Source organism: Hippopotamus amphibius, chromosome 10 (assembly GCF_030028045.1).
Source record: "Hippopotamus amphibius kiboko isolate mHipAmp2 chromosome 10, mHipAmp2.hap2, whole genome shotgun sequence".
Lineage (NCBI taxonomy): Eukaryota > Metazoa > Chordata > Mammalia > Artiodactyla > Hippopotamidae > Hippopotamus > Hippopotamus amphibius.
This window is the reverse complement of record NC_080195.1, coordinates 30,434,960-30,452,211: the sequence shown is the minus strand read 5'-3', so window position 1 is coordinate 30,452,211 and position 17,252 is coordinate 30,434,960. Positions and strand designations below refer to the sequence as shown.

The 17,252-nt window shown below is 35.1% G+C and overlaps 1 protein-coding gene across 1 annotated transcript in view; it reads right to left on the bottom strand.

Moving 5' to 3' along the window:
- Positions 1 to 17,252, bottom strand: part of ADAM32 (ADAM metallopeptidase domain 32) — a 155,617-nt gene that overhangs the window by 20,466 nt on the left and 117,899 nt on the right. The window contains 4 exon segments of the mRNA XM_057696399.1: positions 1,174 to 1,206; positions 7,534 to 7,587; positions 9,796 to 9,895; positions 14,892 to 14,975. Of these exon segments, the coding sequence (XP_057552382.1) occupies positions 1,174 to 1,206; positions 7,534 to 7,587; positions 9,796 to 9,895; positions 14,892 to 14,975 (271 nt within the window).

Genomic DNA, 17,252 nt, shown 5'->3' with positions numbered 1-17,252 from the left:
AAATAAAGTGACACACATGTAGTGAAATCCTAATATGTTTTGATTAAATATAATAATGATAATGATGACTTATTTGTATCAGGTTAAAATCCACAAGTAACTAAAAACCAAATGATAATACAACGGAAGAGTGAAGAAAAGAGTCTAAGGTTTAATGGGATAAGATCCATAAATTGTTAGAAGACGATTATAGGTACTTTTATATCTAAAATTATAACTTTATCTACATTTAATTTAATAATTTAATAAATAATAATAAAATAATTTAATAATTAAAGAATATCACTAAAAGGATATAACTAGAATATATAATGACCAAGTTGATAGAAAGAGAGAAAAAACAATGAAAGCACAATCAATATAATGGAATACAAGAAAGTACAAAAAGAAAATATTGAAAAAACATAAATAGAAAAAAAACAAAATGGTAGAATTTAGTCTAAACATATCAGCAAACATATAAGTATATAAACATATTAAATTCAACTACTGAGAAACTCCTGAAGTTACATATTTTAAAATTCCGTTGGCAGGCTGTTTTTAAGACACCAAATTAAATAAAAAGTTGAAAGTAAGGGGATGGAAAAGTTGTATCAGATAAATCTGACAAACAGAATGTTGGTATAGCAGTTATAAAACAGTAAGGACTGAATTTATGATTAAGAAATATTAACAGGGACAATATGCTCTTTATTAATGATCAAAAACAAGCACAGTTAAATCACTATAATTAGTTCTCACCAACCCATAATTATCATCGAAATTTATACATGAGTCTGCTATGTACAATCTATCAAATGTCAAGCATTTGCTTGTTTGTTTACCCAACCAGTACATGAATATAACCCAAGTTGGGTCATTTCTAGGCACTATACATCCTTTCTTTCTTTAGTAATTATACATATCCTATCTTTTATTAGAGCCAGGCATTTTATTCCTTGTTTCCTCAGAGTAGACTTCCAATAAGTCTACTTATTTCCAGTAAGTCCAATATTTACTAAATGAATAAAAGAATAATTTTCTATAAACTAAATTACTATGTATTTAGTAGCCTGGTTTTCAGCTGATTACTTTTACCAACTGTAGCTGTTCAAACAGTATCTAGATATTGTGAATTATTAACTCATTCTTAATTTTCAACATGTGTCTTAAGATGCCTTCCAATTTACTTACCTGCCAGCATTTCTCTGAGTGCTGCCTTCTGATCTGGATATGTGAAAAAAAAAGAAAAGGAAAATAGTGTCCAAAGTTAGTCCTAAGAGAGCTTGCCAACTGCATAAATAAAAGTCACGCCATTTTATTAGTATTACCTCTTTTACAAGATAGGTTACCAAAAAAGAAAATAATGTCCAATGTCACTGAACGAAGATGCAAATAAATAACATTCTTACTTACCTAATACCTCATCCACAAAGAGTGCATTTCAAACTTGTAGTAAGGAAATTATGAAGAAGGCACAGATTTGCTTTTTCCTTATCATTTCTGAACACAGAATATAGGTTTGACCCTGAATGCCTGATTCTGACCTTTATACCCCAACGTTTAACTTTTTATTCATTAATAAAGAAATGCTACATTTTATAAGTTAAAACTCATACTGACTTCTAGACAATCTGACAGAGTGAGACTATTCCCCTTTCCATTCCTCATATAGGAGTGCTGAAAAAAATAAGAAAAACGGTTAATAGATAACTGAGGTTAACAATAAGAAAAGAATTCTCCTGGTGCTAGTAAAAAAATGAAGAAACTGAGAGTTCAAAGGGTAAACGGGACCTAAAAGTGAATGACTGCAGGGGTGTCTAAACCAGTTATATGACTTTGGGACTAGAGATTTAATAGCCCTTCTAAGATTTGACTTAGAAGGAGTTAAATTATGAGGCCTTCACTTGTGGGGAAAATAAGTGAGCTCCTTAACTGGAGCCACTTAACCTGCGAGCCATGAATGTCCTTACCACCCATTAAACAGGGACAGTAAAAATTCTGACCAGTGGCCTCTGGAATGCAGCAGGAAAAGGGGGATATGCAGCAGTAATAGATGGGGCAAAATATATCACTAAAGAGCCCAAGCCTCCAAAAGACGTACTTTCAGGGCATCTGTTCACACTCTTACAAATTCTTGGACACCATGCACACAGCAGCTGTTTTAAGTATTTTTTTCTTTAAAAGAAGGAAAAATGAAACCACCCACATGCGTATGTCTTCAACATAGGGCATGCAGAATGCTCATGGGAAAAATCACAGACACTGAAGAGAAAAGAGTCTATGATTACAAACCTCTAATAGTTCATGTCAGCAGCCACAGCAAAACAATGAGTTCACACGCCAAGAAATACAGATGATTAAAAACAACTTCGAGACTATTTAGAATCTCCATAGAGATCTTTGCAAGAATAGAATCCATAAATCCAGAACAGGACAGAGAAGGAAGAACTGGTGAAATGAGAGCATGATCTGAAGAAATCACACAGAACGTGAGGTGGAGAGTGAACTATAAAAATGCAGTTACAAATGATAAAGACACTTCCAGTTCTGGTCAAGTTGAAGTAACAGACTGGATTTACCCTCCTGCCTGAAACAACTGAATATCTGGACGAAATATAATAAATACTGGTTTTCAGACACTGAATATTAGGCAGGATAGTGCTCTATGAGAGAAGGGAATAAAGGTGAGACCTATGTGGCCCCTTCTTACTGCCTGGGGAGAGTTTCCATGCTGCAGCATAGCAAGAGGAACCCAGGCAAAGCCAGAAGTCTCTCTGAGCTGAGGTAACAGAGACTGGGGATGCCAAGGCAGCTGCAATTCTCAGGGCAGAATACCAGAGAAGGAAAGAGATGCACAGAGAGCTCCTGAGATCTGTGGAGGGTGCCCCTGGAGTGTTCTGCAGAGTGCCGATCATTGAACACAAGCGAGGAAACTCCCTGAGCCAGAGAAAAATTATTAGAAATTAATAAAGGAAGCAATCCCTTGTGCTATCTAGGGACAAGAATAGTTTGTGTCCCCACCACCTGAGTTGAAAAATCTGATAATTCACAGTGAGTTTGGCAGAGTTACACAAAAGGGTATTGCCTCTGAGTGCTAACTATTCCCATTGTGCTTATTAACAAGTTTAAAAGCAATGGTGTTAGAACAACTGGATATTCTTAAGCAGGAAAAAAAACTATTCAATCCATACTCATATAAAACAAATCAAACTGGATATAAGCCTAAACGCAAAACCTAAAACTATAAACCTTTTAAAAGAAAACATGGCAGAAAATCTTTAGGAATTTTGGTTAGGCAAATATTTCCTAGATACATCAAAATCATGATCTATAAAAGAAGACACTGATACATTGGATTTCATCAGAATTTAAAGCTTTTGCTCTTTAAAAGAATGGAAAGACAAGCCTTAGATCAGGAGAATATATTTGCAAATCATATATATAATAGAGCACTTGTATCCAGCATTTATAATGAACACTCAAAACAAAATAATAATAAAACAAACAATCCATTGTTTAAATGATCAAAAAGTTTTGACTGACTCAATAATAAAAAGACTACCCAATTAAAAAATGAGATCTTTCAGCTAAAACTGCCATCTTCCGGTAATGTGTCAAAAAGACCAACACAAAAGAAAAGAGGCACCTGCTATACAATTCTCTAGGCCTTTTAGAAAACATGGGGTTGTTCCTACAAAAAAGGTGATATTGTGGACATCAAAGGAATGGGTACTATTTAAAAAAGGAATGCCCCACAAATGTTACCAAAACTGGGAGTCTATAATGTTACCCAGCATGCTATTGGCATTGAAAACAAATGATTTAAGGGTAAGATTCTTGCCAAGAGAATTAACGTACTTGCTGAGGATATTACGCACTCAGAGAAAGATAGCTCCCTGAGATGAGTGAAGGAAAATGATTAGAAAAAGGAAGGCAAAGAGAAAGGAATGTGGCTGTGACTGAAGCACCAGCCTGCTCCATCCAGAGAAGCACACTTTGTGAATTCATGGATAAATGCCAAATGCATTATGCCAAGGAAAAGAAGACAGACTCAAAAGATTACATACTACAGTATACGATTCCATTTATACACAGTTCTGGAACTGGCAAAACTATAGGCAAAGAGGACATCTGGCAGTGCCACGAGCTGAAGGTTGGGTGAAAGCGAATTCTGCAGTGACAAGTTGCTCTGTGTTTTACTGTGGTTGTAGTAAGTGTGTGTATTTGTTAAATTCATAGAATCACATACACTAAAAAGATTCATTTTACTACATGTAAATTATATCTCAGTTTTTAAAAGCTTCATTCTTAGTGTCTGAAGGAAAGGAGAAAAAGGAGGAGAAGAAATATAAAGAGAAGGAAAAGAAAAACCATTACCATCTACCAAGGAGGCGAGAATGGGAGACCCCAAAATACAGGGATTTCAGAAAAATAAGAGCGATAGAATGGGGAAGAGTCAATCATTGAAGACATAATGACTGAAAATCTTCCAGAATGGAAGAAAGACATGATAATTAAAGATTATGCTGAATTCAGAGCTGGAAAAATAAAAAAAACTCATATCAGAACAAGTAATAATTCAGTAACATAATACCTTGGACAAAAGAAAACTTGAGAAGCTAACATAGAGAAAAAGTACAGCAATTATAAAGGTAAAAATGAACGTAAACTGACGGCAGACATCTCAACAACAGTAAGTGCCAGAACTCAATGGCGTATCTTAGAAGGGTTGACAGAAATAATTGTCCACCTAAAATTCTGTACCCATATAGAATATCAAGAGTGAAAGTGAAATAAAACCAATTTTTAGGCATGTAAGTCAAACAGATGATTACACATAGACCATCAATGTAATAACTACCGAAGCAGGTACTTCTCCAAGAAGACTGAACCTAGAATGAAAAAAGCAGGATTCCAAAAAAAAATGGCGATAATTATAGCATTGGTACACAAACCATGTGACAAAATTTCATAATACATACACACACATACTCAAAATTGAGTATATGTATGTAAACACTGGTGAATATGGGTAAGATCTATAGTTTAATAGAGAATATTGTACCAATATTTCCCTGGCTGTGAAAATGCACTATGTTAATGTGTTAATGTAAGATGTTACCATTAAGAAAACCTAAGTGATGACTACAACGGAATTCTGTGCTATTTTTGCAATATTTATATTTCTTAACTTGTTTCAAAACTAAGTTTAAAAGCAAGGAATAGTAAAGTAAAGAATCTGGGAAATATAACAGGAAATCCTAATAACTATTAACTAAATATAATGATAAGAACAAAATAACACAAAATTTATTTGGAGGAAACTGAAAAGCCAAATGGCAAACAGATTGAAAGATAGGTTAGTGTTAAAGGGTTAAGGTCCTTGTGTGATTCAGAAGATTACATACAATGATTAAATTAAGACATTATATAACATCAGAGACAAATACTAAAAGTTAACAGAAATCATTAAAACAATAAAAACAGAATATAAAAATGTACAAAATAGAAGCAAAAGAAACAGAAAAAGCACGATCAAGAAAATGTATTTTGTGAAAAGGAAAAAAATGCAAAAAAAAAATAGAGGATAGTAAGTAGGAAGAAAATAAGGTGGTAAATTTCAATGCCATTATACATTAAGCATATAAACCTAACAAACTCCATTGCTACATTTCATATAAAGGCTGTTTATAAGATAAAACTAAAATCAAAGAAAGGTTGAAAATAAGGGATGAAAAAATATGTGATAGGTAAGTCTAGCTTTCAAAGAGCAAGTTGACAGCATTATTAAAGAATGCAAATAGAATTTAAGATACAATTACTAACGATAAGAAGAAAGTACACCAAGAGTATGTAACCACATTGAACATTATGCAGCTAGTCGCTGCCTCAGAATACATAAAGCAGAAGTTTCAACACAGAGAAAGCCACAATGTATTAGAAAACCTTAGTTTGCCTCTCATTGAAAATAAATTATCAAGTAGAGAAAAAACTTTAAAACCCAGTAAGTACAAAGATGATTTGAAACAACACAATTAAAAAGTATGTTCTAAAAACAAAGAGAAAAACACATCATATCACAATAATTGAAGTGTAAGTTATCAAGCATACAAATGACTCCCTTTCTGGTTCCAACATTTAAGAGTCTAAATCATAGAGACAGGGCTCTTCCAATAAGGTAATAGAGTTGGAAAATAATTTTTCCAGCAACAAAAATAAATTATATAACTGAAAACTAAAGACCATGACTTGTTCATGATTTAAATATGAGGGTGAGTCAAAAATTATCTGCACTCTATAAATTCTACAGCCAGGGTGCAGATAATTTTTGACTCACCCTCATAAGGTATCATACTGGAAGTTTCTAATTTTTTTAACTGATTATCAGCTGTATCTTAAAAACTGGAGAGTGTAGATGAAATGATATATAAGGGCGAACGTTTTAGCTTTAAAAGCATGTTAGAAAAATAAGAAAGACTGAAAATTAATAAAGCACTAGACTCCACAAAGGTAGAATAAAACATAGCAAAGGTAAAGAGAGTAGAAAAGAGGAAAAGAGCATAAGTTAAAGACAACAAACACAAGGAAATACAGAGACCTCATCAGAACCACAAATTATATTTCAAAATTACCAATAAAATAGAAAAACCTCTGAGAAGACTGCTTATGAAAAAGAAAAAGAGAAAAAAGAAAAAAACAAAATTAGAATTAGAAGAGTAAATGTATTTATAGAGAAAAGATAAATATTTAAAATTATATATAATTTTAGACATGGCACAGTGATGTAACCATATAGTAAAAACACAGGACATATACCAACTTTCAGTGTAGAGGCTGTTCTCTGCAGAGAGGGAGATAATACCAGAAGAGGACTGCAGCTATATATACAACAACTCATTTCATAAGAGAAACAAGAAAAACATTCATATTTATTTCCAGTGGTGGGCAAATGGTTGTTTGTCACCTTGTTCTTTGTTTTTGAACTATTTTTTAAAATAAAAATATGTTATAGACTAAATTATAAATTTGCCATAAGACTTTCCCCAGAGAATATTTTTTAAATTATTTCTCACATGAGGCAGCAATGCAGACTGAAATATTTCACTTGTGATAAGGCTCATAAATATGCATTCCAAGTAAATACTTTGTGTAGGTGACATGGATCACTGGGCATTTGAAAGCAATAGATATGGATACACTTTAGTTCTTCCTCTCTCAATTACCAAGGCAATGACATCAGCAAGTTATTAAAACCACATTCCAAAATTTTTGCATCTTTAAAATAAGGATATTCAAAACTATCTCAAGTAATTAAATGAGATACTGATGTAGCATTCAAAATTCCTGTAAAATGTAAAGTATTGTTGTGGCTCATAAGATTGCCTTAAATATGGCTAGATTTAAATGGTACTAAAGTTTAACTTCAGAACACAAATTCAATTTACTCGCTACTTTGGGATTCCTCTTCCTTGTTGAACCATTTTTTCAAAGGCTTCCATGAAACAGCTATTATGGTTGCTATGACGAGAACAGGTAAAGCAATGTAGATACCCAAAAGCCATTGCTTCTTCCCAGCCTTCTCAAAACCTCCTTCCATGATTAAATCTAAAAATAAAAATACATTGAAAAGACATTGAAAAATCAGAGTAAAAAAATTAAGCTGTCTACTTTTACTTTCAAATTACAGCAAACTAATTACAATGTTCTTAGTTTTTATTGTTATTCAAGGAACATGGAAAAATAATAACAGAATCATAATACTTAAGACTATCTCTATAAACTCTCATTCTAAAATAGAAACTAAGTTCCAGAAAGTTTTAACGTATTCTACGTTATACAGCAACTACAGCAAAATTCCATTATGAGACCCCAAAACTTCAATGAAATATAATGTATCTGTAAGGTTATCCAACAAACTTGCATTGTTACAAGGTGCATTATCACAGAACTTCACCATATCTGTGCATATCCTGGTTTTCTTTATTAGATTGTTGGCTCTTTGACGTTAGGGATCTGTTTTTTATGAATGGAGTCGCTGCAGTGCTACTAAAACGGCGTTGGCATAAAAAATAGGAGACTTGATTCCTAATCCTAATTCTGCAACTAGTTAGCATTGGGTATTCCTAAAGTTCCATGAGGAGTGGGACTTTGTTCTGCTCACTGTACATGCCTAGTGCCACATAATGAGTAGCTGGTATACACTAGGAATTCAATAAATATTTGCTAAATCAATGAATGAATGACAAAAACTAGTCATGGTAAACAACCAGAATGTTGTTTTAGCCCATTCTGTCATCTCTTTAGCAGCAATTAATAGATTTTTAGCATTTAAACTGTAAACTCCTTCAGACCAAAAACATTTTCTATTTCCTTTATTTCTTCAACAGACACCTATTAACACTGCTAGACACAGTGTGTGTTGCTTGTATAGAGCTGAGATCACAGGATCAATCATAAAAGGGGGAAAAGGTTGAAAGATAGTTTAAAGGAGAAAGTCAGACATAAGTAAATCAAACCTTTAAGAGATATTGTCAGCTTCAACCATATTCGAAAGTTAATTTTAGGGGAAAAAAGCAAGATTAAGAAAGCACTCTGGTTTTCACAATTAGCTTTAAATTGGGGATAAACTACTTATAAGCATTTATCATACTTTTTCCAATGCATTGTTTCAAGCAAGAGCTATCTAATTTCTTAGTTGTTACAAGAACTACCTTTTACTTACTTAACACTGAATGCCAGTGATGTTGCACCAGCCAATGCATTTTCTTCCATAGCATCCCTCCTAGTTCAGCACTGGTGAAAGTTTTAAAAATTCTACTACTATCCTATCCCAGGAGCTATCAATATTGCACCTATGGCCAGTGGTCAGGTAGTCACTGCCAGCCAGACAGACACAGATCCAACTCCAAAATCACATTCAGCATCTGCTTCTAAGGACCACTCCTGGTGCCAACTGTTGGAGCTTCGGAGCCCTAGGAAATAGACTCTACAATGGAGATTTGCATGCAAGTAGTTAACTGAAGAATGCTCTTGGTAATAACAAGTGTCAGGAAGTCAGGGATGCAGGTCTGGGCATAGGAACAAGTTGAACCATGATGCAGTTCCAACAGGGAATGCTGAAGTGGGGCTGGTCCTTCAGAGAGGTCCCAAATTGAGGCAACGGTAGCCCCACATGAGCAGTCATTAGATGTGGGCTGCCCTGAGGAGAGGGAGCGTAACATTTAACAGTTCCCTTCAGCAGAGAGCAAAGCTTAGGGAACTTCTCAGTTGTGAGGCATTAGCCATCCCTCCCAGAAGCTGGTGAAATGAGGGACTTTGTTCTTGTTGGGGGGATTGCAGTGGTATACAAAGCATCTACTACAACATCCATCTCATTCTTGCATTTTTCTACAAGGATATGATCAGTGACCACAGTCACTGATGATCTCCAGTTAAAAGGACAGTGGTTGGGAATTTGGGATTGACATGAACACACTGCTATATGTAAAACAGATAACCAACAAGAACCTACTACAATAAATAAACAAACAAACAAACAGAGAGAGAGCAGTTTGGTGAGAAGCACTGAAATTCTCTCAGAGAGGCACATGAAGAAAGTGAGAAGTTTCAGAAACCAAGATTCTGAAATCATATAAAAAAAAAAAGAAAAAAAAAAGAAAGCATATTTGGTTTCTATTTCTTGAGAAAGCCTATTTACCTTTTAATTACAAATATTGGTCTCTTTCTAAGTAGCAAAAACCTAACCTTGTTTTTGTGAAGGTAAAGCAGTTTGAGAATTTTATTAACTGGATACGTGAAGAGATAGATACTTGCCCTGTCCCTCAGGCAATCTAGAAGATACTCTGGACTTCTGTTGGCAATTCGGAGGGCGGTAGCCACCAGTACAATTGCATGTCAACGCGGAAGTGCACACCTAGAATCATGTTTTTAATTCAGATGATCATTTAAAAATATTTTCGCATAGAAAGTAAAACTATCAGATGGATCAGCAAGCTTACTTTTGTATTTTCATCTAGTGTAATTTTATTTGATTTATTTACAGAGATAATTCTACAAATGAAATGCTTGGTTTCTTAGCCTAAAGTGAGTGCAGCACACACACACTAAAAAGAAGCTATAAAATGAGGATCACAATATTTGCATCTGGAAAATCCAACACCTTAAGGTGTTCATCTGAAAATTTAGGGTGCAATTTCAAAAACACCCACTTAAATTCTAATGAAAATGAGACCATTCCAGCAGTGGTTAGAGCCAACCAGTATTAGCTCCCAGTGCTGACTGTGTGTGTACATCTCTTTCCACCACCAAGTTTGGTGATATCATGTGGTAGTGTGAAGTATTTGTACTTACAAGTGAGGATTTTACCCTCCCTGAAGCTAGTAAACATTTAATAGCATAACACTGCCCCTGACCAGAATCAGGTTTGTTTAATTTGTTAGCCTTTGTTTGTTTGATTTTTAAGCAAAGGTTTTTTGTATTCCAAGAGGGCATCAGATAATTAATTTCTGTAATTAATTAATTAATAATAGCAAACAGCTTTATGGTGCTATGTGCGAGTCTCTATTCTGAGCACTTTATATAGATTTACTCATTAAATCCTCACAACAGCCCTATAAGGTTGGGGATATTATTATTCCCACTTTACAGATGAATAAATGGAGGCACAGATATTTAACTTGCTGAAAGTCACATGGTTAGTAAGTGATGGAGACAGGATTAAACCAAAGCAATCTGGTTTCAAAGTCTCTGCCCTTGACCATTATGCTATGCTACTTCTCGATATAATATAAAACATCTCTCAACTTCTAAGATCTCAATTTACAAACATGAATCTAATTTCTCTATTCCATGGCTTAAATGTACAGAAGAAAAGTGTTCTGTTTGGGGTATCCATTACCCTGGCTTCTGTCACATCACTTTCATGTTGTTGTGTATGTATATGCATGTTTACTCTGAAATACCTCACAGAAGTAATGCTGTCCTTCTCAGGAGACACACCTTGTCAGTTTGTCCTAATATTGTGTTGTTACATTTGGATCACTTGCTTAAGGTGCTGTCTTCCAAGTTTTTTCCACTGTAAGTTACCATGCCTCCATTTGTAATTAATAAGTAATTTGTGAGGAGATACTTGTGAGAGTATGTAAGTATCTGGGTCATCATAAAACTTTCATCTGCTAGTTTTAGCATCCATTAATAACTATTTAATTCCATTATTCCTTCTATATTGTTTATACTATAAAAAAGAGTTTTCCCATACCTCCATTTATCTATTCAGTTACTGTTATTGGTAACATATTACTGATATAATCAACTAATCTTTGACAAAGGTGCCAAGACCACTCAATGGGGAAAGGAGAATCACTTCAGCAAATGGTGCTGGGAAAACTACAAGGGTGAGTCAAAAATTATCTGCACTCTGGCTGTAGAATTTATAGAAGTTTTAATATAACTGGAGTGCAGATAATTTTTGACTCACCCTCGTAGATATCCAATGCAAAAGAATGAAGTTGAACACCATATATGAAGATTAACTCAAAATGGATTAAATATCTAAATGTAAGACCTAAGACTGTAAAACCCAAAGAAGAAAGCATAGGGGGAAAGCATCATGACATTGGACTTCACAATGATTTCTTGGATATGACACTAAAAGCACAAGTGACAAAAGTAAAAATACACAAATGGATCTACAATAAACTTAAAAATATTTGTGCATCAAAGGAAAGAATCAACAGAGTGAAAAGGCCACCTGTAGAACAGAAGACTTGCAAATCATGTATTTGATAAAGGGTTAATATCCAGAACATACAATGAAATCCTACAACTCAACAACAACAACAACAAAAATCAAATAAACCTATTTTAAAATGGGCAAAGGACTTGAGTAGATATTTCTCTAAAGATGATATACAAATGGCCAACCAGAATATGAACAGATGCTCAACACTATCAACCATAAGAGAAATGCAAATGAAAATCACAGCAATAGAAACAAAACAACTTTGTCTAAATGTGCTATAAACACCAGAATATATTATCATTGTATTTACTTCAAAAAGTCAACTGTATTCTTCAAGATGTTTAAATGAAATATAGTGTTTTATATTTATCTACTTCTTTTTCATTTCCAGCACTCTTCATAGCTTTGTGTAGATCCACATTTCCATATGACATTATTTTCCTTCCATCTGAATATAGCTTAATATTTCCTTTAGTGTATAACTTCTAGCAACAAATTCTCTCAGATGTTTATATCTGAAAAATTCTTTCATATCCTTAATTTTTGAAATATTTTCATTGGCTATAGAATTCTAAATGACAGTTTTTTCTCACATTTAAATGATGTCACTTAATTTTTTTATCTTACATGTTTTCTGATAAGAAGCCTGAAGTCACTCTTATCGTTGTTCCTCCAGATGCAATGTGCCTTTCTCCTCTGACTACATTTAAAATATTCCCTTTAGTGTTGATATCAGTAATTTGATTATAATGTGTCTTGGTGTATATTTGTGTTTTTCTGGCTTGAGATTTATTGAACTTCTTGGAACTTTGAGTTCATGCTTTATCAAGTTTTGAAAATTACTTAAAATTTTTTCTAGCCTCCTCTCTTTCTCTTCTTCTGCAACACTAATTACACATGTGCTGAACCATTTCACAGCATCTAATGGGTCATTGATTCTTTTTTTTTTCCCAGTCTTTTTTCTTTTTTGCTTCAGTTACAATAGTTTCTATTGCCTTATCTTTAAGTTCACTGACATTTTCTTCTGTTGTGTCAGTTGTGCTGTTAGTACCATCCATAGAATTTTTCATTTCAGTTATGGTGTTTCGCTATTTCTATAAATTCTATGTATGCTTTTTTATAGCTCCCATTTCTCTTCTTATTGTGTTAATATTTTATTAAAGCCATGAGAATATTTGTAATAGCTTTTTAGAATCCCTGTCAACTAATTATATCATTTTTAACACTTCTAGGTCTATTTTTATTGACTAAATTTATCTTCTGGTATTGAGACAGGAGAGAGACGGGCCCCCAGGGCAAATGGTCAGAGTTCGTTCCCTGTGGACGGATACTCCGAGATGAAAATAACAAGATGATTGACAGAGGTGGCTGGGCTCTGCCCAGATAGAAGATAAGAGACCACATATTCCTCATTCTCGAAGTCAGGAGACCTCCCTGACTACACATGCACAGAAAGGCTCCTTGCAGGTCAAAAGGGGAGTGATGCCAGGTGGCTAAATCTATCCATAGGCCTCTTCGGTAGAATCCATCTTGGTTAAGACATGCACACGCGCACATGGGAAAATCCTGAGCTATACCAAATACAGACTTTGAACCAGGCAGATCAAAATGACTGGTCAAAGGAAACACAGAAGAAATGTCCCATAAAAGTGATTCAAACTGCCACGAGGGCACCACTCTCTCTCTGAGCCTGCCCATGTATCTATCCACATGTACTGTACTTCTTTTTTCCCTAATAAATACTTTACTTGTTTCACTATTTTCCATCTTTGTGGGAATTCTCTTTCTGCAAGCCTTAGGTCCCGGGCCTTGTCACTGACCACTGGTCTAGTGGCTAGGATTCAGTGTTCTGACCGCCGTGATGCAAGCTCAATCACTGGCCGGGAACCGAAAGTAAGCTTCAAGCCGCTTCAGGCTGAGCCTATTGGACATCAGCGCCAAACCCAAGGAATTCAGGAAGTCAAAGTAAACTGTGGGCTTTGCCCAGCTGTAGCTTGAGGCCCCCAACTTTCGCTCTTGTTTTCTTTCTCTCACTCTCTGCTATGCTTTCAATTAAAAAAAAAAAGACACATTCACCCCAATATTTACTGCAGCACTATTTACAATAGCAAGACATGGAAGCATCCTAAATGTCCAACAGCAGAGGAATGGATAAAGAAGACGTGGTACATATATACAATGGAATATTAGCTATAAAAAAGAATGAAGTAATGCCATTTGCAGCAACATGGATGGACCTAGAGATTATCATACTAAAGTGAAGTAAGTCAGACAAAGACAAATACCATATGATAGTGCCTATGTGTGGAATCTGAAAAATGGTACAAATGAACTTATTTACAAAACAGAAATAGAGTCACAGATGTAGAAAACAAACTTATGGTTACCAAAGGCGAAAGGAGGTGGGGGAGGGATAAATTAGGTATTTAAGATTAACATATACATACTACTACATATAAAATAGATAACTAATAAGGACCTACTGTATAGCACAGGGAACTCTACTCAATATTCTGTAATAACCTATATGGGAAAAAAATCTAAAAAAGAAAGGATATATGTATATGCATAACTGATTCTGTACACCTGAAACTAACACAACGTTGTAAATCAACTACTGTACACCTGAAACTAACACAATGCTGTAAATCAACTACACTCTCATAAAAAAATTTAAAAAATAAATAGAAAAAAATAGGGGTGTTCCACTATCACTTGAGATTGACAATCCAACCTTCTATCCACTGCACTTTAATTTTTTTGGTATGGAAAATAAATTGGCCTCACTGGGGAAAAAACAGTCTATTACAAAACGAGGGATAAAACCAATAGTTTTCCCTCACCCTAAGTATTCACAGACACACAAATTTTAGCATAATTATCTTCCCATAATGAAGAGGTTAATGTATTTATTGGAATACTTAACATCTCTGAAAAGTACCCAACTGTAATAATAAATTCGTTAAAGTCATCAGCAATTTATTTCTGTACAATGTTCTTTAAAACATATGGCTACAAATTTAGTAATTCAATTCACCCCACATTTTAGGTAGATACAACGTGCTAGCACACAGTGGGAACCCAATAAATGTTGAATAAACTAATGATGGATCTGAAAGGGTCCAAAAGAGATGTGATCTGGGGAAACATGAATCATGTGCTTACTTACTCCATGTCCATTGCACTTTTGTGAACAATTATATGATTTGTCTGCAAGTATCCTTGATTCTACACATTCACCGTTTACACAAATCTAAAGAAAAACACATACAAAAATTTTTTTCTGAGTTAGAGGAGTCCAGTTATCATAACATTACCATCAGTAATTTTATAACATAAGACCACAGCCACTCAATGCAGTAAATTTCCATTAAGTACCACTTAAGCTGCACCCCACAAATTTTTATATGTTGTATTTTCATTTTCACTTAATTCAAAATATTCTTCAATTTCTCTTGAGATTTCTCCTTTGGCATAAGTGTTTACAAATGTGTAGTTTAAGCTACAAATATTTCGGGATTTTTCAGGTAAGTCTAATGTAACCATGGACTTTGGGTGATAATGATGTAATAGTGTAGGGTTGTGGATACTGTCCGCACTTACGTAGGGGTAAACAATATATGGGAACTCCCTGTACTTTCTACAACTTTTTTTTTTAATTTAATTTATTTATTTATTTTATTAGCTGTGTTGGGTCTTTTTTGCTGTGCGCGGGCTTTCTTTAGTTGCGGTGAGTGGGGGCTACTCTTTGCTGTGGTGCATGGGCTCCTCATTGCCATGGCTTCTCTTGTTGTAGAGCACAGGCCCTAGGCGCGTGGGCTTCAGTAGTTGCAGCACGTGGGCTCAATAGTTGTGGCTCATGGGCTCTAAAGCACAGGCTCAATAGTTGTGGCACACCGGCTTAGTTGCTCCACGGCATGTGGGATCTTCCCAGAGCAGGGATCGAACCTGTGTCCCCTGCATTGGCAGGCGGATTCTCAACCACTGCGCCACCTAGGAAGCCCTCTACAACTTTTGATGTGAACCTAAAACTTCTCTAAAAAATAAAGTCCAGTTTTAAAAACAAATTTTTAAGAAATTATCCAGGCTTCTAGTACTCGGTTCCCCATGTAAGTAGTTTGGAAGTTGCCACTCCACCCTAACAACAAGTAAAAAGTTGAACAGACTGAAAAAGCAACAACTCTTTTAGGATCCATAAAAGAAGTAATCTGTGGGCAAACCTCTGCCCCAAAACTGGAGAGACAGAGAAACGGTTCACCAGTGGAAGCCTCCCCAGGTGCCAGTGCCAGTGCCAGTGCCAGGGCGGGCAAGCCTGAGCTGTAATTCATGAACTGCTGGAGGCTCCAAATGGATGACCCTGAGAGTCAGAAACTCCAGGGCACCCAGTCGAGGGGAACTCCACAGTGTTGTGAGATGTTCTCACAGCAAATATTAGAGAAAAAAATTTTCTTGTTTTCTGGGAGGAGGAGGGGAAAAGGAGCCATTTTGAAGTAGCCAGGGCACTCTGTTCTTAACAAGGCTTGTCGTCAGGAGAAACTAGTTAACTAGAGCCTAATCTACTGGTGTTTCATCAGAGCCTAACTGATCATGGGGAAGGGAAATACCCAATTTCAGTCAGCTCTACCCAACTCCAGCCCACTCCAGCCATCCTGTCCCATCTAAGGGAGGAGAAAAAACCTGAGAAACCCTTGTGAAGTTCACAATCCAGAAACAGAAGTTGACTGAAAGACTGAGACCTGATCATAGGACTAAAGAACACTTCCCCCTCCCACCACACCTCACTACCACATAACTAAAGGTCTATTTACAGCATTTCTTTTGCCTGGTTCATCATGTCTAGCTCTCAAGAAAACAGATAACATTATACTAAAAGCTAAAAAAACACAATTTCAAAAAAGGAGCAAGTATCAGAACCAGACATGTCAGGGATATTGAAATTATCAGACTAGGAGTTTAAAACAACTATGATCAATATGCTTAGGGCTCTAATAGATGAAATAGACAGGATGCAACAACAGATGGGCGATGGAAGCAGAGAGACCGCAATCCTAAGGAAAAAAACCATAATAAATGCTGGAATGAAAAAAAAACACTGTAACAAAAATGAATAATGCCTTTAATGGGCTTATAAGTACACTAGACATAGCTGAGGGAAGAATCTCTGAGCTAGAGACACAACTGAAAGAAGACTGACATAAAAAAATCATAACCAAGAAATCACTTTTTATTACAACAGCCTGAAATCTAACAAAACCGTCCCTAAGAGAACAGTTGAAATAATATCCTGATTCATTGCACATATCAAAAGTTTGCATAGAAAGAAAATCAATTCAATAATTAGGAGCTTTCATTAAGTATGAGCTTTTATTAGAGTCCCTTAAGAAAGATATTAGAAGTTTTCATTAAAATATACTACAGATATCTAACACTCTATTGTGGAATGTATTAAACATCCAGATATTAATTCTATTAATTCTTTTAAGTACAAAATAAAATATCAGAGGATTAAGGATCCATTCCCAACTCCCTT